This window comes from Malaya genurostris, chromosome 2, assembly GCF_030247185.1.
Source record: "Malaya genurostris strain Urasoe2022 chromosome 2, Malgen_1.1, whole genome shotgun sequence".
In the NCBI taxonomy this organism is placed as follows: domain Eukaryota; kingdom Metazoa; phylum Arthropoda; class Insecta; order Diptera; family Culicidae; genus Malaya; species Malaya genurostris.
In genome coordinates this window covers 289,498,330-289,526,011 of record NC_080571.1, presented here as the reverse complement: position 1 = coordinate 289,526,011, position 27,682 = coordinate 289,498,330, and the positions used below count along the sequence as shown (strand labels likewise).

The 27,682-nt window shown below is 39.4% G+C and overlaps 1 protein-coding gene across 14 annotated transcripts in view; it reads left to right on the top strand.

The window, feature by feature from the left end:
• LOC131430508 (kinesin-like protein KIF21A) overlaps positions 1-27,682 on the top strand; it is a 140,174-nt gene that overhangs the window by 74,114 nt on the left and 38,378 nt on the right. For all 14 annotated transcript variants that reach the window (XM_058595549.1, XM_058595544.1, XM_058595546.1 and 11 more), the window contains one exon: positions 16,147-16,285. In XM_058595549.1, the coding sequence (XP_058451532.1) occupies positions 16,147-16,285 (139 nt within the window). The remainder of the gene's footprint in view (positions 1-16,146; positions 16,286-27,682) is intronic.

The following is a 27,682-nucleotide window of genomic DNA, read 5'->3' as shown; positions in this document are numbered from 1 at the left end:
TCTGGACGTCCTTGACCGTTTACCCATGCTCAACGAGACACGGGTACCGGTGGTACGATTACAACGCGTGGTGTGACTTTGTCGCAGACTGCTTCGTTGCCATCGAACCGAAACTTAACGGTGAGTAGGTGCAATGCACAAGATGAACTCTTCGGGCGCCACTGGCAACCCCCAGAAAAAACAGCACTGCGCAAATTTACCCAAGCTTTTCGGTGTTTGCTATGGTGTATTTGCATTAGGTACTGCAGTGAGTACAGCGTTAGAATATGATCTACTTTTCCGACCACAGTCCGTCAGTGAATTGGTAATGAAATTTTTTATGTAAGTGTTGGTTTGATACCAGACTTATAAGTTTTACTACGTGTCGGAAGAAACACCCTTCTCCACCGACCTAATGATGCCAAATATGCGCGGTCGAACGTGGGTTGGCAACGACAGCAGGCTTCAATGACGTCTCGGATCGATGCCGAAGCAATTTCTATATGGAATAATAAATTCGATCGCCTCGTACCGTGCGGCTCATTGCGATCCAGTTCCCGTGGGCGGGGGAGAATTGATGATATGGCACGTAAATGGAATTATCTCGTCTGTGTTAAAACTGGATGAGATGTGGCTGTACACACTACTGCCCGAGTTCCAACGTCATAATTGCCCTGTTGCCATTCTAGTCAGTGTCAAGTGCAAATTTTGCCGCATACAGCGCAAAGAAGGCCACCGATGACCAAAAAGCATCTCGGGGTGTGACCTCTGAAAAAGGAAATCCTTGTCTTCACAGGGAAACGAAGAGACTGTCGTAGTCGATGAATATATTCATTGCGGGGCTTTGAACGACAAAAAAAATAATGCCTCCAGGCGGCCGGTCGTTTTCTGTAATCGGTGAAAACTCGATGCAGCTTGAGTCAGCCACCGAGGAAATGCGCTACTCAAGTGCACTGGCCTCAATCGGATGGCTTTCTCAATAAATTAAATTGACATTTCTTTTACGAGCTCCGGCGGGTCAGCAACGGATACAACGTGCAATTATCCGGAAAGAGCAAATTGATACCTCGGTGATGGAATAATCGTTGGTCCGATCAGACCCGCATTCAGCCGATCCACGCTAACGGACGACCGATCAATGAGTTCGAAAAGCGCCTGCATCGGTGCATAATGGACAGGAACGCTCCGATCGATTTCAGTTGCTTTCAATCAATGTAATAAAAAACAAACGATTGAATGAGAATAACAAATTGAATTCGAATGTGCTGTTCGTTCAGCAAAACTAACAATTCAATTGATTTTCAAACAGTAAACGTTTTTGGATACTATAAATGGGATTGGATCGAATGGATATTCCTCGATGCATTGAAATTGGTTGATTGAATCATGATCTCACAGATGGCGATGGTGACCTTGATCTTGGAGTGGTTACCGCATTAATATGCTAATGAAACAAATCAATTTTGACTGTCACTCTTGCTACACGGATTTTAGCTAAAAAAATGTGTACAAATTTGAGTGTAGTTCAAATTGAGTAGAGCAAATATTTTTACGGTTTCGTCCTGGGTAGTACGCAGTAGTTCAACTTGAACCACTGGTAGACTTGAAGATCAATACAACTTGAGTGATACAGTTACCAAGGATGGCTTTCATCGTATCAAAGAACGCTCACTGGCAACTCTTCACACGATTGAACCAGTGCCACCAAAGAGAGACGGATATCATCGCAACAACAAAAACCCGGCATGGCTCATTTAACATAGAATCGACACCAGTGCGAGAGCGAATTTCTCTCGATGACATTTCTGAGAATCAAAGGTTAGCACGCTGCTGTGGGGATCCTCTCTGAAGCAACAAACGGTCGCTTATTCTCGTTTCGCGATTCGATTCTATACAGGCAGTTGATAATTGCGATAGAATCATTTTACTATTGCCGCTTATTCTAACTATGTGCATATAACCTTTGTATAAGTTGTGTCTATGAAAATGTCTGTGAATGCTCCACACAAGGGTTTTGAAATATTGCAACCTAGTATGAGAATCATCAAGTTGAATCATCGACTCGATTTTGCCGGGTATCCGTGGCCTGGGGATGTTTCTCGCGGACCCATTGATACGTAGAATCGTCATCTGGAAGACACTCGTATTATATTCAATCCACCGACCATTGCCGATCGCCAGCTGCAGGCTGAATCTGCCAGAATCGACCTTTGCGACCGAAATACGTCACTACCCTAATGATAATACCCTAGTTTTAAGTTAGTCGTTAATCAAGATTAGAAAATACCCTTGGCATCTTAGAGCTTTAGCAGTGTGCCTTCAAATATATTATTATTGAATAAAAAAAATCGACTCGATTTTCTGCGATAATTGTCAACTTGCGATTCTCTCTTTTTAAGGGCGTGAAATACTCAGAGTATGAAGTGGGGTGAAGAAATGTAGCAAAATTCTCTCACGGTTCATGCATTGAGAGACTCGAGTTCTTGTAGCATCTTCTACCGGATTTAAAATGTTGTATACAATATAGATAGCAATATAACAGCTTCTGTCAAATTTTTGGCAATCACCAACACTGACAGTTACATAATGAATTGAATAATCATCAGTAAAATGTCAATCTGAATGTGTTTTTCTTCGACTTATAAGTACATATATAGCTTTGAACTGCTATTACCGCTTAGTAGCTCGACTTGAAACCTCTAAGCAGACGCAAGGTTTACTGTATATCCATAATACAAAACAGTCTGAAACTAAAGACAGTTCGCTTATATTTCAAAATCATTAACACATTTAAAAATTTATAATGCATTATTGTACATGCACAAGATGTAGTTTTGATGCTGAGGACATTTGCCTATCTATGCATACAGTAAACAATATCGGTCCGTAATTGCAAAATTTATCGGAAGTTATGTTGTAGTCTATAGTGCTACTGCAATGAGTGAAAGAAGGTTTGAAAGTGATGTCGTGTTTTCAAATAAATGAATGACGGATGGCGGAGTATGCAAAATGGACCCAAAAATGCGATCTTATCGTCGGTTTGTGATTAATGCCCTGGCTGATCAATTTTTGCATCGATTTTGCTCAGCACTTAAGAACGCCATTGACAACCGGTTCAACTCGAAGGAGATAATCTTCAATTCTATTATAAAGGATTTAACGCCACTTTGGGCCAGAAAAACTTTCTATCAGGAATCAGAACAAATTGGCTCAAATGGCACGTTCCCCACTATGTGCGGGGTTGAGAATCTAACCCAGGTAGGCTACGCGAAAGGCATCGACTTACCCATCACAGCTTTCCTTTATTTCATTGATGCACAACTCGAGATCGATCGAGAAAATTGTAGATTCCCGAGACTATCGATCTTTGACCTTCATTTTTCATTTTTCAGTATTTGTGCCTTTCTCTGGGAGCCTGCCCTGCGGTCAACGACCTCTATACTAAGCATCGCGTAACGATGAGCGATAGAGCGAGCCTGCCCGAGCGTCTGTTCTCCATGTTAGGAGCGGCTGATTACCGTCCTTGTGGCAGGTGTCAGTGTGGAACTCTAAACAGTGCTGACACGATGGCCCTCCGGCGAGACCGGAGGTTGATGAAGGCCTAACAAGGAGCCTGTAAAACACATGTTACGTACAATCAGGATATAAATACGACTTGGAATAATCGGCAAATACCTAGGCGACGAACAAAGGACTAGGATTAGAACTGCAAATCACTTGGCTTCCCAGGATACGACCGAATGCTGCATAATGAGCTTCAAATCCGCGGCTTCAATGTCGTAGCACTGCAGGAACTTTGTTGGACGGAACAGAAGGTGTGGTAAAGTGGGCATCGAACGGTTACCTTCTACCGTTCTTGGAGCGGGATTTGTAGTGTTGGGTAAGATACGTCAGCGCGTGATTGGATGGCAGACAATCAGTGATAGGATGTGCGTATTGAAGATCAAGGGCCGTTTCTTCAATTACAGCATCATAAACGTGCACTGCCCACATGAGACGAGACCCGATGACGAGAAGGAAGCATTTTGCGCACAGCTGGAACGAATCTACGACAGCTGTCCACGGCAGGATGTAAAACTCGTCATCGAAGACATGAATGCTCAGGTAGGCCGGGAGGCAACGTACAGGCCTGTGATCGGGCTGGAGAGCCTGCACGCAGTAACAAACGACAACGGTCAACGATGCGTTAACTTTTCAGCCTCCCGAGAAATGGTAGTTGGAAGCACCTTCTTCCCCTGCAAAGATATCCACAAAGTAATTTGGAGATCACCTGATCAACACACGGAAAATCAAATCGACAACGTTCTCATCGACGGGCGATTCTTCTTCGACGTCATCAATGTCTGCACTCACCGCAGTGCCAACAACGCCGGGACTCAATCTCGCGCAAATGACACACGGAAGTTCTAACACATGGATCAATAAGTCCCGAGACTAAAGCAGTGATGGCGCTCGTAGTGAACCAGTAACCACGTCTTTCTAGAGTACCAACCTTTGCTTGAAACGGGACAAAATTTTAAGTCGATCCGACCAGAAACAGTTGAGTTATCGAGGTTGGAGTGAAGTCGTTTTGTAGTATGTTTAAAAAATGGAAAAAACCGAGTTTCGTGTTTTGATAAAATATTGTTTTTTTAATGGGTAAAAACACCGTGCAAGCGAAACAATGGATTGAAAAATGTTATCCGTACTCTTGTCCATCAAAAGCAACGATTTGTCGGTGGTTCGCCGAGTTTAAACGTGGTCGTACCGACACAAATGACGCGAAACGCTCGGGTAGACCTGTGGAAGCCGTTACACCGGAAAATGTGAGTGAAGTGACAGAAATTATAATGAAAGATCGTAAAGTGAAGCTCCGTGAGATTACTGAGATGACACAGATATCATATGGAAGTGTATTTACTATCCTTTATGAAAAATTGAGCATGAAAAAGGTTTCCCAGCCCCTGATCTGTCGGCGATAAGTGAGGAGATCGGCAGGCTGAGGAACAACAAAGCCGCGGGCAATGACCAGTTGCCAGGCGAGCTGCTCAAACATGGAGGAGAGGCACTGGCTAAAGCGCTGCACTGGATGATTTCTAGGATTTGGGAGGAGGAGATTCTACCGCAGGAATGGATGGATGGAGTTGTATGTCCCGTCTACAAAAAGGGTGATAAGCTAGATTGTTGCAATTACCGGGCATTGCTGAACGCTGCTTAAAAGGTATTCTCCCAAATCCTTTGCCGTCGTCTATCACCAATAGCTAAGGAATTCGTAGGGCCGTACCAAGCAGGAGCCCGCGCCACTACGGATCACATATTCGTTATAAGACAAGTACTCCAGAACTGTCGTGAATACAACGTACCCACGCATCACCTATTCATTGACTTCAAAGCGGTATACGACACAATCGATCGAGAACAGCTATGGCAGATAATGCACGAATACGGTTTTCCGGATAAACTGACACGATTGGTCAAAGCAACGATGGATAGGGTGATGTGCTACGTCCGAGTATCTGGGACGCTCTCGAGTCCCTTCGAATCTCGGAGAGGGCTACGGCAAGGTGATAGACTCTCTTGTATTTTGTTCAATATTGCCTTGGAAGTTGTGATTCGAAGAGCGAGGATCGACACGAGTGGCACGATCTTCCGAAAGTCCGTACAACTTTTTGACTTCGCTGACGATATTGATATTGTAACACGTAACATTGAGAAGATGACGGAAACCTACATCGGACTGAAAGCTGAAGCTAGGCGTATCAGACTGGCCATTAATGCGTCAAAAACAAAATACATCCGAAGCATCCGTGCTTTGAGTGGCTGGTGACGAGCTGCCATGGACCGAGTTATGTGGAGACGTATTCTTGATACAGTAAAGGACACCCCAGGACTATAGCTATTAGATAAGACAAGATACATGCACCTCTGAAATCACAATAATCTGGCTCAGATGGTGCATTCCTCTCATTATCTGGCCTTGCTATGCCTTCTCATCATTTTCCTGATGAGCCTAAAAATAGCCTTTATAACTTATAAAAATAGTTTCGTTTCTCGAAACTTCGATAAATGTTGCATAGATCAACACCCCTTTTTAGAATCACTGACCGCATTAAGTCCACCTCTGAGTTGTAATAGAAGTATCAGTCCTCGTCAAAAAGTATCGGTCTTCTATAAACCAAGTCAATTTTACGGTGTCTTTTAAAATTTACATAATAATACATTGTCTGATTAATTGTCACCATACGAAAAAAGTTGACCATTTTTAAACTGTACTCTTGTACCTGATAAAAGACCTAAATTTTTTGTGATTCTGCAGAGCCAACCAGTTAAAATCCAGTGATCGAACCTAACCGGTTTTATAAAAGCAATATAGAGATAATGATATTACTCAGTCTTTAGTTCGAATAAGATCAAACAACGGAACAATTCGGAACCGGTCTCGGTTTGTTTTTTTTTGCCAACAACTTCTCAAAAGATGTTGTTTTCTCTACGGAGAAGATTCGGAGCCTTAAGCAGGTGGACGACATAAATTGGAGAAAAAAAATTGTTTTATGAAGTAGACGAAGCGAAGGGCTCAGTTGTCGATACGACTTCAAGGACTCTGTCTTTGCTTAGGTTATTTTTACTTGACTTTTATTACACTATGTAGACTAATTTGATGACACCGTAAACTTGTTTCTGAATGGCCTATACATACTGAAGCCGTTGAAATGTGATATGATGTTTGAAAAGCGAGCGTTTCTTTCTTTTGCTTCCTCGATGTGTGACCTACGGGTGCCTTTTAAAAGTTTTTATTCATCTCAATCTAGAGCATGCATTCTGACAATTCTGTAGATCTGTGTGTGCCCCGAGATGACAATAAAAGTGCCGCGTCTTGTTGCTCGGATAAACGTTAAATGTTTGCTGCTCAGTGACATTTTGGGAGGAAGCAACACCACGTCAAGTAAAGCAAAAGATGTGTCGTCATCGAATGGTTTTTGCGTTGTCTGTCGGTTTCATTTTGATTTAGTAAGTAGGATAAGGTCATTCGCCTCTCTCATACTCATCGGTTATAAAACACACCGAAACACTCGGATGAATCTACACGGACCGAGGTAAAAATAGTTTTCATTCATATGGGGGCAAAATTCACTTTCAGACGAGTGTCAATAATAGAGCGCGGTGTTTGATGAGAAAGCAAAAGATCATAATAAGGCAAATGAGCAAAACTTTTCCAACTGAAGTTGATTAATCATTCCCGGGGTACTTCGGCTCGCGCTCAAGAAACAATAAACAAACCGAAAGCGTGGAGGATCCTATTTCCAGCTTAGGGCATATTTAGTGAACGAAAAGCCGCGTGGTGCCATTTGGCTTTCGAAGTAAATGTGCTCTAATCGAATCGTGATATGACTCTTCAAATATGAGAGAAACTAACTGGACAAACCTCCGACAAGGATGGAAACATAATAGCTGGGTATATACATGGATGATTCATAACGGATGTTACATCAGTATAGAGAAATCAATTTTGGTTTGACTGATGACAACATATACATGCCAAAGCATTATATCCCCCGGTCTGGGCGAAATAGTAACGTGCATGCGGATAACAGAACTGAAATCCATTTGCACCAACAAATTCTGTCCGTATTTGTTGGGTTGTAAAAATTCACCTGTCAATGCGATGATGGAGACTGAAAGAGCCATATATGTTTCAGCTCGCCTGTCCAACGAACTACTAAAGTGGTGCAATGTTGGCAACCGAGTCGTCGATCGATTTGGGTAACTAGAAACATTTACGATACATTAACCACGGTTGCGGATTTACACTGTCGAACTACTACTTTTGGTGGTGGTATCTTTCTTCATAATACTGAAACGGACACGAACATTATTGTTTAATTCGGAGTCAAGTGAAACACAATACCGAATATGTTATCAAAATTCAAATCAATAAAAGATTCCATGTCATGTAAAAACTACGGGTGGGAAGCTGTTTTCGGTAGTCATATTTTTAAACCAAATATTTGTTAATAAAACCCTAGGCTTTGAATGATGAGCTACAGGGCGCGCAACCCCGCTTGGCGGATGGAGGTGGGAGTCTATTTACACTTTTTACAAGGTAAAGAACTTGGACACAGTCGGACCATACCGAGATCGATCGTTCGCTTATAAATGTGAAAATTGTAATGCTCTCTGTATCGATCACGGAGTGAATGTGACTAATAGTGCCTGAAATAGACAACATGTCATTAGGTGGTTTTTTTTAAATAACTATTTATTGGAATATGAGTTAAAATTAAATTATTAAGATTTAAATTGGGTGTTCAGCCACAAGTGGTGACTTTTCAGCCCTATTATAAATATGATTTGGTTATTACCATGAGGACATTATTTGCTTCCGCAATTCTGAGATTTTTGTGTAGGGAAAATTCTAAACCTACTTGTATTGTGTAATGGGGAATCATTAGGTGGTTTCAAGCATTCTTATGCCTGGAATTGGTCACCAATTTGGATAAACTTTATGCAGTTGGGGTGATTCGTCCTGAGCTGGTGAATTTAATTCGAAAAGGAGAACTATTATTATCAAAAATAAGAGTAAATTGATATCTTATGAACCGTGAAGGAACATTCAAACCTTTCCGATCCGGTTCGGTATCGGCACTGATGTTATGCACATTGCATTGACAACGAATCTGTTTCGGTCAGGTATAAATACACTCTCAGATCGAGTAAGGCTTGAATATACCTAAATTTTCTCCAACAACCAACACCTTCTAACTGCAAGTGTGAGACGTGTGTTTCTAGAATAATATGGTTCACGAGGATTATTTTATTAAATTACATTTTCAAACAATTATAACTAGAAATCTATAGCTTCTACAAAAAAATCTTTATCTTTCTTTATTCTTTATCTTTATTGTCTTCGATTAGAGGTGACCTATCGCACAGACTTTTATTTTATAGCTACACACTTATGTTAACTTAAAAATATTATTTTCGATTTGAATGTGTTTTTGCTCGTATTAAAATCAAATAAATGATACACGCTATTGAAAGGATGACAACAAACATCCATTGGGTCGTTCTGGCCATACTGTGTGAAGTGAGCGACGAAGAAGAAATTCCGTTCTTAAAATTCCGTTCGTTAAAATTAATTCTTTCCTATAGTATGGGGCAATCGATGTTGTCATTTAGTAGGTCGAACACGAAGAGTTGTTGAAGGAGTACTCGTCTGTTTTGTAAAGTAGGTAGGTTGATGAGAGCGCAGAGATTCTCGTAACGAGGTAGTTGAAGACGATTTATCCAAGGTAGTCTTCGAAGTGCGAATCGGACAAAGCACTTCTGCACCGTTTCGATCCGATCCATGTGAACACTGTAATACGGAGCCCAACTTGCCTTGAGACAATACACGTCGTTGAAGTTTTCAGTGTTTCGTTTGATTAGTCCCAAAACTGCATAGGTCTTTGCAGTAACGAATGAAAACTGTTCGATGAAACGAAGTTTGCATTCGAGAATAATGCCCAAGTCTTTAATAGACGAAACTCGCTCAACTGAAGCCATCATCATTGAGTATTCGAAAATAATTGGAGACTGTGCCCGTGAGAAAGTTATCACATTACATTTCTTAACGTTTACTGTCATGCCGTTTCTGTCACACCAATCCAGGATTCGGTCAATATCCATTTGTAGAGCACAGCAATCCACAAGGCTTGTAATGATGCGATACATTTTGAGATCGTCAGCATACATTACTTTAAATGATGACAATTCACTGTAAAGATCGTTCACGAATAACACGAAAAGAAGTGGTCCGAGATGGCTCCCTTGCGGTACACCCGAAGTAATGTGAAAGGAATCCGAGAGTGCAGATCCGATTCGTACGGAGGCATTACGATCCGTGAGATATGATAGAATCCAATTGGTTAAGCAATCAGGGAATCCATTACGCCTCAATTTTGCCACGACGAACTTATGAAAAACACGGTCGAATGCTGTCGTTTCGGCGTAAACAGAGCAGAAGATATTTCCAAATTTTTAATATTCGATGGTTGCAAGGAAAAAGGATTAAAAATTTCCTGAAACATACTAATTCGTACATAATTCATTGAAAGGATTACATTCGTCTCACGTTTAGTTTTCTCCTGTCCGTTCCCTTGTCTTCAGTGGAATAACACACGATCCGAGATAGAGAACCTAACAGTAACTATTAATTTTAATTCAATATAACAGCAGATTCGACTCACCTAACTGATTTACCGCCGATATATATAAGTGTTTCAATGCAGTTTCAATACGGCTGAAACGTTTTGCCTAACTAATTATATTGAAGTTAATTCAGTGCAAATGTGTAATATGTAATCATTAATACCAATATACTTTACTTTACATACCAATTTACTTTACTTGAACGGCACCTAACTTGAGCATATCTCAAATTCTTAACGTGCTATTAATTCCTGAGTTTGACAACTATAATCAATATATTTAATAATTAATACTGCCTGCCAACGAACCTCACCATCACAACTCACTTTTATCATATCCTGTTGATAAGAAAGACACTTCTAATCACTTCCTCCGAATCATGTGAAAGATCCATAGGTTTTAGAGTGGAGGTTGTCTCAGTACGGCGCATTGACCGAAGGTGCAGTAACAAATGCTTTTGAAAAATCAAAATACACGTCGTCGATTTGTCGATTAGGCCGAAGATCCGGGCAGTTCGGTGGGTTGATGTCCTTTTCCACGAATTGTGCACTATTTTTTGACAACCACTGTAGAACAGAGTTGGCGTAGTAGGCTGAAGCCAAATCCGGCCAGAAGAGAGGAGGAGCCTCAAACATTCTTCCTCGTACACCTTGGCGTTAATTGTGCCATTCGTGAAGAAAATCGACGACCGCAAAACCACAGGTACAAATTGCTTGCCAGACCAACACCTTTTGCCCAAACTTTTCCATCGCCACCGTGGTGTCAGCGTCGTCCAGGTCCTGGTACACCGATTTCGTATAATATTGCGGTCTGGGCAGCGCTCGAGAGTCTTCCTTGGAGTAGGTTTAGTCTTCGATCAGGATGCATCCGTTTTTTTTCTGTAGAATCCGGTTATACAGTTTTCGCGCTCTTGTTTTGGCCTGAACTTGCTGTACCAGGGACTTTTTCAGCACCTTCTGTTTCTTGTACGTTTTCAGGGAGTTCCGACTTTGATCCGTTAAATCATCCCGATGCTGGTGTTGAACTGCTTGGCCAAATCCCGCGTCGACGCCGATGAGTTTTTCCTGATGTACTCAACCACTCAACGTACTTCTCGATAACATTTTTGATACTGGTGTGGTGCACTTTCACCCGTTTTGCAATTTCGTTGTACGTGGCACCACTTTCTGAGCACCAAGTGTGCAGAATTTTCGTTCGCGTTTCCGGATCAATTCGACTGATCATTGAAACGATAAACCGTACCGAAACCAATCGATTGCGCAGCTGTTATTGACATGTAAACAAAAATGTCACCGCAAAACACGCTGCAAAAAATTAAGCCATTTCAGAGTAATAACTGTTTGAATGTTGCTAACTACTTATCGATACACTCCTTACTGGAAATGTTCGCCGGTAAGAAATTCAATTGCTGAATGTAATGTCAATTTCGGGGCAAAAGATAAATCATTCTATAAACACGGTTTCCAGAAGTTAGAGAAGCCTTGGAATGATAACATTGCTCTTGAAGGATGTTGCATTCATGAATAAAATCGATTCTTAACAAAAAAAAATGTATTGATTTATTGAGTGATGTATGTTATGGTATAAGTGACGTAGCCGACCAGCCGCACTTTTTTCGTCGGATAAATTTTCTCGATGACTTACCGAATACCAATAAACTTAGGTACATTTGAAAGCTGCAATGTAATCTTGGATTATGTATAACGCTCGTATATTTTTTGGACAAAAAACAGTACATTTGGCGTAAAAATCAAGAAAACACAGTACATCGACTTTGAAAAAAAAAAACAGTAAAGTTTACAGTACGTTTTTTTTCCAAAAATAGTGAATAAAAAACAAAAACAAATAAATTTGATCAGCATCTTACGAGAAAATCAGATGGAAAAAATGGCATGCGAATACTACTATGTATGAAAAGCACGAAAAATTCACCTCAGAGACGGGACTCGAACACGTAGTTAGCTTCTATCCGGGTAAATCGTTTTGCCAATTAAACTATCCTGCATGTGAAACACACGAAGAAACAGCCTAACTGAAAAAAGGACCTGAGCATGTTTAGCTGTGGTCGGGCGCCACGGCGTTCATTTGTAGTCATTTCTCTATAGCAACTTCTCCGCCAGTTGTTTCCGCCCTCAATTAGTCTGTTTTTTTTTTCGTATGTTTCACATGCAGGATAACTTAATTGGCAAAACGATTTCCCCGGATATGAGCTAGCTACGAATTCAAGTCTCGTCGTTGCGGTAGCATTTTTTGCGTCTTTCATAGCACAGTTGTAGTCGTATATCATTTTTTAAATCGGGTTTCCTCGTTAGATACTGATCAAATGTAAAACTAGCTCATTACGGCTCTAAACCTTAACAAGACAAATATTTAAAAGCAAATAATTATCAAATGATTTATTTTCATAATCTAATTTTTTTATTTCCTTTTTAGCGCAATTTTAAGTTCGACAAAAACTTAAAAAACGCACGAATTATCAACATTTTTTGAAAAGCGTGCAATTCTTCTTTTTTCTGTTTTAATCATCAAAATTTCGCTAAATTATTGTGACGCGCCCTGAACAAGAATGCTTAATGAAAAAGTTTGTTGTCTGTCCTTTCTGAAGTTTTGTACTACCACGAATCGAAATTCGATACGTTGAAGATTTAAAATTCAGTATTAATTTTTCGTGTGAAAAATACAGTATAAATTAAAATTCAGTCCATTTGAGGGTAACAAACAGTACGCAGTATTTGAGTCGAAACTACGGTACAGTACTGTAAAATACAGTACGGATACGAGCGTTAATCATGTATGAAAGAGATGTAATATTATGGGTGATGTAACCTATAAATCGCAGTATTTTTCAATGCGCCGAAATTTCGCGGAGATGTTTGAATCGATTTCGAAAGTCTTAGACGCATGTGAAAGCTACTATGAGATTATTTGATATTCTCACAATACCGATGGTCGAAGATATAATCTTGAAAATGTTTTAATGGGATTATTTAAATGGCAAAAGACAGACATGATCACACTACTGGGTGGATTAATAATGGTTTTTTTTTTCAAATAAACTCATCAAAATAGACCCTGTTTTTCTTGATTATATGTTACTAAATAATCAACATTCATATAGTTTTTAAAGTAATTTGATGTATAAATTGAATATATCAGAAATAAACTTCGGATGATATCGTGGGAACAGGAAACCATCTTAAACAAGCTTAATATATCCGCCATTTCTACATTTAGAGGTTTAATAACACATGTAACTGGGGGGACGGGTATAGTGTGATGGATTAGTCGATTCCTTTCATGCAGCTCACCTAGGTTCGATCCCCAAACCCGCACACAGGGTCAAGAAAGCTTTTCTGACGAAACATAAAACGGTGAAATTGAATGATTTGCGGTACGGATTGGTCCATCATCCCCCGTATTCTCCAGACCTGGCCCCAGCGACTGTTAACTATTTCTAAACCTGAAAAGGTTTCTCCAGGAAAAGAAATTTTCGTCGAATGCTGAGTTCATTGCTGAAACGGAAGCCTAAAAATCTTTTTTTTAAGGGTATCAAAATGTTGGAGGACCGATGGGTCAAGTGTATCGCTCTAGATGAAGATTATACTGAAGCCTGTGTATATCACATTGATCTAGAGCGACCTCAGGTTGCTAAAACAAACATATCAAACGTTGTTCGGGCGACTCTCTGTCAGCTTTCGGGCTGCTCTGATCAATAAACGAAAACGGTATAAGAAGTTACGGTAAGACCCTACTTTTCACGTAGGTTTTAATGGACTGCCATTTTAAAGCTGTTTAATGCACAATCCAGTAAAAATTATTTGATTTTTTATATAAAATGTAGTGTAGTACTCTTATCACATTCAGATACCAGAAAACTGTTATTTTAAATATTGGTTGGAGATTTTCAAAATTTTCATATGAATCATTAGGATTCTAACCATAAAAACATGAACATTTATTTCAGAAAATCTGCATAGAAGTTTTTCTTATTCTTCACTTCTGGATGGTCTCATCTCCCTTGAAATGACACCGATTGATGGCACAGCAAGTTGGGCTATATTGCCAGTTAATTTTCGTTTCTTTTCACTGGACTACAAGTGAAAATCTCAATGCGTGATTTTTCACCGCGTTCACTCGTTGAGGGTTCCACCGGAGGTGGCACAGAAGTTCAACGGCTGTAAAAATCACTGTTTCGTAAAAACCATACCTACCCAAAATTGAATACAACGGGTATTACGTCATTTTGGGTAAATATGCTTCTCGAAAAATTTGAGTAGATATTACTCCCTTTTGTTGATATTTGTAAATGAGTATAAAGTACCAAAGACATTGGAAATCTATTCATGCTTCACAGTGTATTTACATGTTTAAATGTAAACAAGCCTTTTAATGTATTTTACTTACCAACTAGAGCCTGGTACGGCTCGCTATCTAAAACACTTTATTTTTTTCATCCTAAATTTTGGTAAAATTTTTACTACTCATTCGGGTCGGGTACGGGTACAGGTAATTTTTAATCGGGTACGGTTAAATTTTTTTATTTTTTATCGGGTACAGGTAATTTTTTTTTTATTATTGATCGGGTACGAGTCGAGTACGGGTAATTTTTTAATTTTTTTTATCGGGTAAGGGTAATTTTTACTGCTGATCACTCGGGTACGGGTCGGGTTCGGGTATAAGAATTTCTATACCTGACCATCTCTAGTTTATACATCAACACATTGAATCAGATTCTTATGACACTGTCTCGCTTGTGTTTCCCATCCACCAGAGTTGCCATGGACGGCCAACGTTCGAATCGATGCCATTTCAATACAATTCTCAAGACATGTTCTCGTATGCTGGAAAACGCATTCGGTTCAGTAGCCAGTTGTGTTTAGCTCGAGACATGAAATTCAATCGTTTATGGTATACATCACGCTATGGTTCGACATTTGTTTTCGTACATTAATGCTCGTGTTCGTTTTGAGTACCAGCAAAAACAAAACCGAAAATCTGGGTTGTGTTGGCGGCTCTGTGGTTTAAGCATACACTCTAAAAAAATTTGAATTTTACAGGTGACTTAATTCCTCATACGATGTAATTCATAAAGACCTAATTTGTCAAATGACGGACAATTTTATTTGTAATGACTTAATGTTAGATGAGCTTGAATTTTACTGGTTTCGACTGTAACTTGCATTCTGCTAACAGGTGCGACTGTATGAATTTAAATGTACCTTTTACCAACGAAGCAGATGTATGCTTCTGTGGCTCAGTCGATTAACAGACGTACTTGCGATCCAATGATTCTCGGGTTAAGTCGCGGCGGTTGCTATCAGTATTCTTTTTTTATTTCAACGAATTTTATGCATGGAGTTTTAGACACAATATTAAATGTTCTTCGACGTAAATTTGCGTGAACTGCGACGCTCCATTTATGTGCATCTAATAAGATGTAAAATCACAGGGTTTTTTTTAAGTGTGTAGGTCATCTCGGGTCCACGTCACACTCGTCGTTATATTCATGACATTGCCCACTCCTTGTGCTGATAGGCGTTCCGAGATTCGATGAAATCCTATACAGTAGCAATTGGTAAACAACACACCTCGGAACTTCTATGCTTAATATCTGACAGAATTGAAAAAGAAACCTTTACCTTTTGTAGAAGAAATGAAATACAATGTAAAATACGACAGTGCACTGCTATCAGCGGTCGACTAATTTAATTACTTTGCATAAACCAGTTGGGTGAATATCACCGGCGAAATATGATAGGGTGCAAAGAATGAATGTCATTTGCATTTTCCTTCCGACATTAGCGCGCTCGGTTATGGTCTGTTCAACTTATTTAGCATTGCCTAGTTCAAGTTCACGCCTCTAGTATGACAGAAAATGAGTAACAATGCCGGACTGATTATTTCCTGCCACAACTCGAACGACTGCACGATTGTGTTAAACTGTGCGTATTTTCACGTTTTTGTTTACTAACCTTTTCTTCTCTTTGTTTCTTTTTGCAGAATTCGTCCACAGATACCACGCGAGCTGATAGATATGTGCCGGGTGTGCACACAAGTCACGCCCGGTGAGCCCCAAGTATATCTCGGCTCTGATAAGGCCTTTACCTTCGACTATGTTTTTGATGTGACCGCAACACAGGTATGTATTCGGTTTTCGGTAGAAACATCAACCGTTTGGGAGGTTTGTTTCGTACGCAAATTTTAAACAATTGTTTGCAGGATTCTAAATTGTTCAATTTTATTTTCCACTATGTCACACTTACGAATTTATGTTTCCGATTCTTTGCCTTCTTCTTCTGGCTGTTCTTCCGTGGTGGTTGCCGTGGTTGATCCACTGGATTTACTTTTCTTTCGACCACTACCCGTAGTCATTTGACTGGTCCGTTTTTCCTCCTCCGTGGTACTAGCTTCTATCGAATGTCGCACCAGGGCACTCATCCTGGGCTGGTCCCGCTCGTGCTGGAACGCAAGAAGATAATCCTCCCCGACAATTTTCGATATCGGCAGGTTCATATCAATTCGACCGTCCTGTTCTAGATTCATCAGATACTGCACGAAAGGACAGGGACTACTTTCGGTGCCGTAGTAGTATTCCTTACCCTCCGAGGTGGTGTATCGGTTGGCCATTTTCTGTTCCAATTTGAGATTGCTAATCTTCGTTTTGATCTCCCGCAGAGCTTGCTTCACCGGCTGTAAACGGTCCTGGTGTAGCATCAATGCTCGGGCCACTGGGTCTTTCGTGTACAAATCGGACAGAGGAACCGACGAAGGACCGACGGCTTGATCTTCGGTTTGAGTTTCGATCTCTGTGACCGGTGCTTTTGGTGCTTTTTTGTAGCGCAAAGTAGTTTTCACCATTTTCCGTTCGTTGCCCACGTTAATCGGAATGCTGAATGTCGATACCATCGTTTGAAGATTTGGATCTTGGTGCTGCGGGTAATACTGGGGACGTTGCTGCTGCTGTTGTTGCTGTTGTTGTTGATGATGATGATGATGCTGGTAGTGGTGCATATTGGGAATTATCGGTAGACTCATTTGAGCGGCTTGCGGAGCCGGTAAAATCGAGGAAGAAACTGCCTGCGGTGACGAAGGAAGCATCTTTCGCAGTTTGACGATTGCCTGCAGCGGAATTCTAATTTCGTTAACATCTCGATCAATTTCGAATACGGAGCGCTTAAGTTCCACTTGACAGTTACGATCCGAGCCCAAGATTTTGGCGTACGCCTTCAGCTGAATTTCGATTGTTGCCATTGCGAGTACCGAAAAGAAGAGTGATGAACTTTTCCGAATGTCAGACCGTCAGAGGTCAAGGCTTGCTAGTTAATTGGATTCACTGATATACTGATGTCGAAGCACACCATTTCCAGTGAACAATTCAAAACAACGACAATGAACGTTAGATCGAGGAAACTCTCGTAAAACAAAACATTCAAAGAAACGTAAGAATTTTTCTTTCATGATTTATAAAACAACATCCGTCAGCACAGACTAAACAAATGGGCATGCAAGTGTTGCATTTTTTTTCGCTGTGTGTCTAAATAGAAACCGAACAAAAACTTCAGCCTCGTTGAAGTTCCATTTCAGAATGCATCATTTTCAGCTTTGTACGGTAGCATTACCAAAAATTACGGTTACAACTATATATATAGAGAGAGAAGTAGCAACAAGAAACCATAAACACCGGTCGTGAAACTGAACCGAAGAAGTTCTTTGCCTTCTATGTATGCGCCGCTACCCGGACCTAATCCCTGTGGAGATATGCATATTTATTACGCCCTACCCCACGCTAGTCGAACATGCCGTCGGTTGTCGGAGGCGGTGAGATTCTCACTTTTACTAGACTGCATAAGTAGTCAAAAAGTCGGTGGAGGTTTTCCACGGGGCGGGGGTACGGGACACGGGAGGTAATAAGTTTCGGACTGTTTGCCATGGACTGCCGTTATAGCTCGGGTGCCGTTCACCTCTCCGATAATGAACGGCAAAGTGTTGTAATGCTGTAATTTTTATCCAGCTCTAGTGGCTTCCTTAATCTCCTCACTTTACACACCACTCTAGGAAATGCTATTGAGCATGAGTGTAAATACTATTGCTGGATATTTTCACACAAGTTTCCGTTGTTTTTCGATTATAGAGCTAGATCAAAGTAAATAGGTTTAATTCCACTGCAAACAAAGAGCGATAATGCGCGAATCGTGACGAGGGTTAACAAAATATCGTCGCACAGTGGTCTGTAAGTGGAAAACAATGGCGTATTCTTCATACATATGAATTCAAAAATAAGCCGTATTGATTTGTTGTTTAAGCTAAATAGAAAAAATGTGCATTACGTATTAGAGTAGATTTTGCACTTGAGCAATTCCAAAAATGGATAAGAAGTTATCAGACTTTACATGCCATGTTTTGGATGAAACTTTACATACGTCTTCAGTATAGCAAACCATTTGTTTAGCTTGGATGAAGAGAACAATTCGATTTAGGACTGTCCATCTCCTCTGTGTGACGAAGAGCAAGCAAACTTTCTCCCCTCGCACTGACAACTTCAACGAGAGCTCGTCTCTTTCACATATATACACCACTGTTGTATAAAGTGTGCACGCATCATGAGTGCGTTTGTTTATTTCCCTTTACCTCTTCCACTGAATCACACCAAAGTGCTAGAGCATTAGCTAACAAATTCTCTGAGCTGGATGCAGATACTTTCACAGAGGTGTACACGCCGGTGAACACTCGGCTGTATGGTTTGCGTAGAAGAAGCGTGGATACGCAAAATCAGCAAAATAAAACAATTTATCGTAAAATTTTCGGTTTTCCTTGCAATTTTTTCATAGCAAGGCCAGATCTACTCTCTATTAATTGGAGTTCACAGAAGTGTTCGCTCACCATCACGCGTCAGTGGTCACTTGGGTGTATTTAGACGAGAGCGCGTGTGAGCGATTCATGCGAAGAGAATGTGTTTCACTCGCGCCAGCTGCTTTAATCACAAGCACACACTCAAATGCTGTCTATTCGACACTGAGAAAAAGTGCGCTTTACTCTTTGTGCGATGCTTCGTTTTTTGCATCCTCGGTGTGGACAAGAATCTGACGCCAGCGTGTATCACTCTGGTGAATTGCCATCTCTGCTGTGACACGGAGTTTTGAGTTCCGCAAGGGCAAAGTCCACAAATGTTCCGTTTACAGTTTTTTTTAGGTTCCTGCAGTCATTCAGTCTACGGCACGGAAATACACCTTGACTTGTGAGCTCTTGTTTTAGTGGCTTTTTACGACATGGAACAGATAACCAGTGGATCAATTCTTGGTTGAAATAATACTGCCGGATATCGTATGGCTCATCTGTTTGGTGGACTTATACCATCGGGACAGGTGGACCGTAGTGTTATACTTAGCCAATTGAGAACCGGTACTGATACTACACAGCTATCTAGGCTGCTCAGAAAGAGAAGTTGACATTGAAGATCAATTTCTAAGGAGTGTATCGATAAGTAGTTAGCAACATTCAAACAGTTATTACTCTGAAATGGCTTAATTTTTAGCAGCGTGTTTTGCGGTGACATGTTTGTTAACATGTCCATAATTCGAGCTGCACAATCGATTGGTTTCGTTTCAATGATGAGTCAAATTGATCCGGAAACGCGAAAGAAAATTCTGCACACTTGGTGCTCAGAAAGTGGTGTCACGTACAACGAAATTGCAAAACGGGTGAAAGTGCACCACACCAGTGTCAAAAATATTATCGAGAAGTTCGGTAGGACCCTTTCCATGAAGGATTTGCCCCGATCCGGTAGGAAAACGGGTCCCAGCCAGCCCGGCCGGGACTTAAAAGTGGTTGAGTACATCAGGAAAAACCCATCGGCGTCGACGCGGGATTTGGCCAAGCAGTTCAACACCAGCATCGGGATGATTCAACGGATCAAAGTTCGGAACTCCCTGAAAACGTACAAGAAACAGAAGGTGCCGAAAAAGTCCCTGGTACAACAAGTTCAGGCCAAAACAAGAGCGCGAAAACTGTATAACAGGATTCTACAGAATAAAGACGGATGCATCCTGATCGACGACGAAACCTACGCCAAGGAAGACTCTCGAGCGCTGCCCGGACCGCAATATTATACGAAATCGATGTACCAGGACCTGGACGATACTGACGCCACGGTGGCGATGGAAAAGTTTGGGCAGAAGGTGTTGGTCTGGCAAGCAATTTGTACCTGTGGTTTGCGGTCGTCGATTTTCTTCACGAAGGGCACATTTAACGCCAAGGTGTACGAGGAAGAATGTTTGAAGAAGAGAATGCTGCCACTGTACGGAAAGCATAAAGCTCCTCCTCTCTTCTGGCCGGATTTGGCTTCAGCCCACTACGCCAACTCCGTTCTTCAGTGGTTGTCAAAAAATAATGTACAATTCGTGGAAAAGGACATCAACCCACCGAACTGCCCGGATCTTCGGCCAATTGAAAGGTATTGGGCAATTGTCAAGTGGCACTTTCGGAAGGAAGGTACAGTGTCTCAAAACATGCAGGAGTTAAAAAAACTGGACAGCTGCCACCAGGAAAGTCACAAAAGTAACTGTGCAGAATTTAATGAAGAATGTCAAGTCCAAAGTGCGAGCGTTTCACATGAACTAGGATTTTCGTGGAATGCATAAAAATGTAATTTTTCTACAATATATCGAAAACTGATGTCAAAATATGTTTTTTTCGCTTTTTTATTCAATAATCAATGTTGCTAACTACTTTTCGATACACTCCTTATTGGTGACCGAGCAGGCGAAACAGAGTCCATCTGAGATCTGAACTTAATTTAAGGTTTAGAATTAAGTTCCAGGATACAGATTCAATTGATAAAACTAAGAGTCTGGAAATGAATCCTTATTCGGGAATCTGGAAATGAATTTTATGCTTTATTAATTTTTGTTCTGAATTCGAATCTAGAGTTCAGATTCAGACTTTGAACTTCAGAATTCTAGAACAAAATACAAAATATGAGTTTTTCTGTAACAAAATGTTGGATTTGAACTCCGCATCTGAATTTTGGAACTGACTTATGAATCAGAATCCCTAAATTCAGTTTTAGAATTTTCTTCCTAAATTAGACCCGGTGAATGACCGTAACTAGGTTAAAACCGGGTATAAATGAACGATATAATAATAATAATTCCTAAATTCCTGTTCGGAAGCTCAAAAGTTAGTTCTAAGATTAAACGAACATGAATTTAGGAATTATTATCATTAAAATTAACGATATAATAATAATAATTCCTAAATTCAAGTTCGGAAGCTCGAAAGTTAGTTCTAAGATTAAATTTGAAGCCTGCATGCTAATTCTAGAACTAATTTCATGTACTGAACTAATTTCATGTCTTCATCTGGATTTGGCAAATGAATTCGGAGTCTCAGGTTCCGAATTTAGTTCTTCACTTGGTTTCAGTTTTCGAATCCTAGTCCAGAATTAGGGTTCTAATGCATAAATGATGGCAAAAAGTACTAATCAGAATAACGGATAAATTTCACAAGTCGGTTGTTTATCGTAAATATGTCATATCCATACTAAAATGCACCGTTACAATTCTGGAAACGAAAAAGTCAAAATTGCAGAGTTCACACAATCAATAAACTGGTAAAAAAGATTATTGATATTCGGAAGTAGGTGGGATAGTTGCCCGAGTGTTAGTTTTCGATTAGAGTTAGCAACCAGAGCAACCAGAGCAGTAGTTGAATCTCACTCTGCTTGTGTGTAGTATCAAGTTCATCACTATTTCATTTGTTGCATTTTGCAACGTGTTTTACACATGTTTCAGAGTAGCGTATTTGGTAGAACGTCTCCTCGGAAAGGATTAAGCTGAAAGTTTGCCTCGAACCTCCGTGCGACTATACTTTTTTGCCAAATTTTCATCTTTCGCTGTTTCATGCGTTTTCATCTTTTCTCTCCGTTCGTTGCTCGTTAGCAGAGATGTATTTAAAATTACAGTACCTTCCAAAATCCATCTTTTGATCTTTTCGTAATTTTCCAAGTGCTGCTCTGATAAGCCATGCGTAATGGACCACAACAATTGCTAATCGGATAGAGTAATGTCCAGTGAATATAGTGTGTGGGTCAGAACTTCCCATTTCAGCGTTTCCAAATAAGTTTTTACGACTTTCGAAACATGAGATTTTAAGATTTTCCAATTGTGTTCTTGTTTTACTCGATTGGAGCAGCTCAAAGTATTTCTAAACGAAATACACAACTACATGTAACTAGTTGGATCGGCGTAATTAATAAAAAAATTATTTCTTGGCATTTCATGTCTAAATATTTCGAAAACTACTACTTCTAGGAGGAAGGTAAATTTATTGCTTTTATTTGTAGAATCATATTCTTTTGTTTTAGAGACTACTTTTCATCAGAAACCTAAAGCTGAAAAATGCTTAAATTTTATTTCACACTAATCAAATTAGAAACAAATTTGTACTTTAAATTTGAGTTTTAAATAAAGTTCATTAAAAAAAATTGAACAGGCATGTTTATTTTTAATTTGATTATTTAGGTTAATTGTTGAATTTGTGAAAAAATAAACAATTTTACTTTACTTTGGTGTGGAAATAATTGAAGTCTTCACCATAAATGAAGCGTGACATCAGTCTGTTTAATTTTCCCGAAGAGAAACTTTTTCTGAAGATAAACTTAGGTGACAAACTAAAACTTTACCAAATCAGTATCGGCTTTTAACCTCCTGATTGCAGCTTCCTATCACTGTTTATCGTTTCGCCGTGTGCAAAAGACATTCGGTTTAAGTTTGAAACACAACCCAAGCCCAAGATGATAATGGGAAAGTCGTGCAGGCTTCTAGTTTAACATTTGCGCTTATTTAAAACTTCTTCACTTCCTCAACATCAGCAAAACGACACCAGTGACGACATCTACTAGGCCTAGCGACGGTGTCGGTCGGTCTTATTTTCATTAGGCAAATGTTGCTTTCGCCTAGAGAAAACTGGAGCATGATTGGAGGCATGAATAAATTTATGTTGGATGCGCTAGGCATGATGCAGGTTGATGTACTCTGTTGGTGGATAATGTTCTAGCTTAATCAGCTTGAGCAACTCGAAGAAAACAACTTGAAGTAGAACTTTGATACTGAGCTTCAAAGTTGGAAATGTTTAACGATAACTACTGTAATGTATGCGGAAAAGCTGTTACGTTCAAAGAAAGTTATTTTTTAAGAAATTTCCTTTGATATTTGTAGAATTTCTTTTCCAATATGTTAATGACTGAAATAATCGCTTGATCGAACGATTGATTTGAATATAATATTGGGCATAATGGTTTGTTAGAATCGTTATCCGAATTCCACTTTTGTAGGCACAATTTTGAAAACAAAATTCTTCCAGAACTTCGTCGAAGAAGCCGACATTCTTCGTTAATTTTATACTGAGCTGCAATTTTGCATTCACTAGCATGTTCACTAGCATGTTCACTAGCATCGCTATTTAGCAAACAAGAGAAACAGTATGCTCATGGATGTTAGTTAGCTTTCGTGTCTCGTTCGATACAGTCATAAACCATTTACAGTTGGAACGATAGAAACAAGGTATATGTTAGTGTTGTGAAAAATGATACTATTTCAGGATCAGCAACGTTAACGGTTCCACTCTAGCGATTCTTCGTCCATGGTAAATTATCATTGATTTTAACATTTTAGCTGGATGATTTTTCCCCTCGGGCGAAAAATTTGCAGCAAATAGCAATATGACCTATGTCGAAAATGTTTTGCTATATAAGGGCAACCCACGGGTCAAGTTCGAAAATTCATTACGCATCACGGCGAGGTCCTTTTTCTCGGGTATCCGGAAAGTTGCACGTGTGTTGCGTTTACGACAAAAAAAGGTAACTCTTTCTTATTTGGTTGACTACCAAATAAGAAAGAGTTACCTTTTTTTGTCGTAAACATGTAAATCACTGAACTTCCCATGTAAATCACTGAACTTCTAAGAAAAGCGAGTTTTTGTTAATGTGAATTTGATAAACAGGATCTAAAAAAGGTTGATTATGCTTGTGGTAAGCATTTTTTATTGTAATCTTTGATCACTTGCACATAATTTTTCGAGTATAACTACGTTCTAGCTTATCAGTCTCTGAGAGTATGTTCAGTAATATCGAAAATGCTCTCAGAGACTGATAATTACTCTAGTACTAGATGTATAATTTATGACAGTAATAATTTCAAATTTAGGAAATTATAGCAAAAAAACTAGAAACCTCAGCAGCTTTTTACCCGTTTTTCAAATATTTCAGTTTTAGTTCTATTAAGCATTTTTCATACAACAATTTGAGTTACTAAACATGCTCTGAGGTGTGGAACAATACATTTTCTCCTAGGGAAATGGAGAACAAAACTATTATGTCTTTGGGAATGTAAAACTAATTTTTATTGATACATAATACTCTTGAATCTGTTTGATTTTGATGTACTACAAGCATTCCTTCTTACTAATTTCACTCACTAGAAATATGTTTGCAATACTTTAGGGAAGGAAATGGGGTTACAGTTTACTATTTTATCTTTGTATTTTCTTACGGAATAAAAACCAATTATATCATTAAATTAGAATGAACAATGAGAGTAACGTTTTGAGTGTTTTTCCTTGCTTTATCTCGATTAACCTTCAGAATCAAATTTACAATATTAATAGCTAACCTGGAGAGTACGATCAGTTAAATAATTTTCAAGTCAGACATTTTTGCTATTATAACAATAGTTCTTTATTCATTACAACTATAGTACCAAAGCTGTTAATTGTCGTAAAATGATTTAAATTTCTTTCTTGTCCAACATAGAATCAATTGAGTTCTTATACGAATGTTTTACTAAAATCGAATCGTAATATGTTGGAATTTCATAACCCTTGATTATTTGGCACTTAAAGATAAGAGTACCATGAAGAAAAAAAAACGCGAGAAATCATATAATTACTCGTAATTATCTTTTGTAACACACCTTGATGCTCAATTTTAAACGATCAAGAGAATAGGTACGAAAAAAAAAGTTTGTCGGGTTCAGATCAGATACGGGTGACGATTTTTTCGTTTTAAACGGGTACTCGGGTTGAAAATTTTGGTCGGGTTTCGGGTATTTGAACTCGATAAAGAAATAAAATAGAATTGCAGGAAAAACCGACTTTCGAACGGAGCCTCGGAGACCCATAGTATCATATATCATTCGACTCAGCTCGACGAGATCGGAAAATGTTTGTGCATGCTCCTTTTAACGATTTGTTTTACCGCTCAGTTTTCTCGAAGATGGCTGAACAAATTTCAACAAGGGGACGGGTACAGCGTGATGGGTAAGTCGATGCCTTTTACGCAGCCTGCCTGGGTTCGATTCCCAACCCCGCACATAGGGTCAGAAAAATTTTCTGGCCCGAAGAGGCGAATGACCTTAAAGTTAAAACCTCTATAATCGAAATAAAACAAACAAACAAATTTCAACAAGATTAGGCTCGTTTGAAAGCTACTATTGGGTTGCTGATTAGGTTTGAATGGCTGTCACTTTCGGTACCGGAGATATAATGGTATACTTGACCTAGCCGGCACAGTGCGTTGTTTTTACCGCACAATTTTTTTTCCAGAGATGATTTAGCCGATTTTTACAATCTTAGATTTGTTTGAAAGTTCTATTGGGCCATTGATCAAGTTCGAAGATAAATTGGCTGTTACTTCCGGTTCTGGAGATATGATGGTATAAGTGACGTAACCGACGAAACGCGTCTTATTTCTTAAGACACGTTTGAAATCTACTACGAGGTTTTTTGATAAGCTCATAACACGGCCATGCTACACATAACTGTCTCATATTTTGAAACTATTGAAATTGCAAGAGACAGGCACTGTCACTTCACTAGGTGGATTAAAAAGGGTTTATTATTTTCGATCGGGTACAGGTCAGGTTCGGGTTTAAGAAATTGCTTAACCGTTCATCTCTAGTTCAAGCATCTGAGGGACAAACTAGTGATGTTATTGAAAAAGTAACGTAATTTCGTATTTTCGAGGTGAGCGAGTTTAACTCAAACCGAACATTATTAAATATATTTCTCCGTTACACTGAGTACTGATTTGCCTATTTGAAGAACTTTTTTATCAATTCCATAGTTGCAAATTAAAATTTAACTTCTTTACTTTCTCTGAAGAAAGGCTAAGGAATTGCTGGAAAATCGATTTTGAACGAAGTTTCGGAGACCTCTAGTGTTACATACCAATCAACAAGTTAAGAAAATATCTGCGTATGTGTGTGTGTTTCAGAAATGATTCTTTCTGCTCAATTTTCTTGGGAGATGGCTGAACCGTTTTTAACAAAGTAAGGCTCGTTTGAAATCTTAGTTGTCATCAGAAATGATGAGCACAAATTTGTGTCGAAAATTATCTTAACGAAAAAAAGACGGGTGGGTAAAGTCAGAGACATAACTGGATGACGTGAATACGAATAAAACTGATAGGCTTTTCCACACTTTTGAATATTTTTCTTTAGGTTGAGTCCAGCCCCCACCCGCTCCCCCCAAAGCTCACGAAATTATTAGGTGAGACCGGGGTTAAACCGGACAGTTTAAATATTTTATGATCCATGGATAAACGCACTTTCATGTGACAGACAGGCGTCAGTTAGTTGGTGGTTGAGACGTCAGTCTCACGAAAGGTTGAAATTTAGATATTTTGAGATTTGCCACCCCCATTGTACTCGTTCTTAAATTTTGTGTGAAGCTTCAATTACTGAGGTCTGGTTTTGCCCTATAACGAGTCCGGTTGAGCCCTGCGGTTTCAGATATATTTGATTTTTTGGTGGTCACTTCTGCGCGACTCGGAACGAAAAACTAATGGATATTTTTCCTAATCACAAATTGGGAATTGTAGCTGCATGTTGAATCTACACAACGGTAGAGATAACTTAGAAAAAAAAACAAGTTGTAACAGATGTTTTTCTCAATTTTCATAAAGTGTCCGGTTTAGCACCGGTCTCCCCTCCACACCAAAAAAAATTAATTTTTTGCAGGTGACTTAATCCCTCATACGATGTAATTCATAAAGACCATAAAGACTTTTTTATTGACTTAGTTTAGCTTGAATTTTACTGGTTTCGACTGTAAATTGCATTCTGCTAGCAAAAGCGACTGTATGAATTTAAATGCACCTTTTACCAGCCAAGCAGATGTGTGCTTTTGTGGTTCAATCAATTAACAGACGTACTTCGCAATCCAATAATTCTAGGTTCAAGTCGCGGCGGATGCTATCAGTATTCATTTTTCTTTTATTTCAATGAATTTTAAGTTATGGAATTTTAGACACAATGTTAAATGTTCTTCCACATAAATTTGACTGAACTGTGACGCTCCATTTATGTGCATCGAATAAGATGTAAAATCACAGGGTTTTTTCGAAGTGTGTGTAATATGAAAACTTATTTCTTCAGGTAATTAAGTCAATTAGAAAATGGATAATTTCCAACCAAAGACTATGTAACCAAAAATGTTTCAAAGAATTATATTCATATCCATACGGATGGAAATTGATAAACAT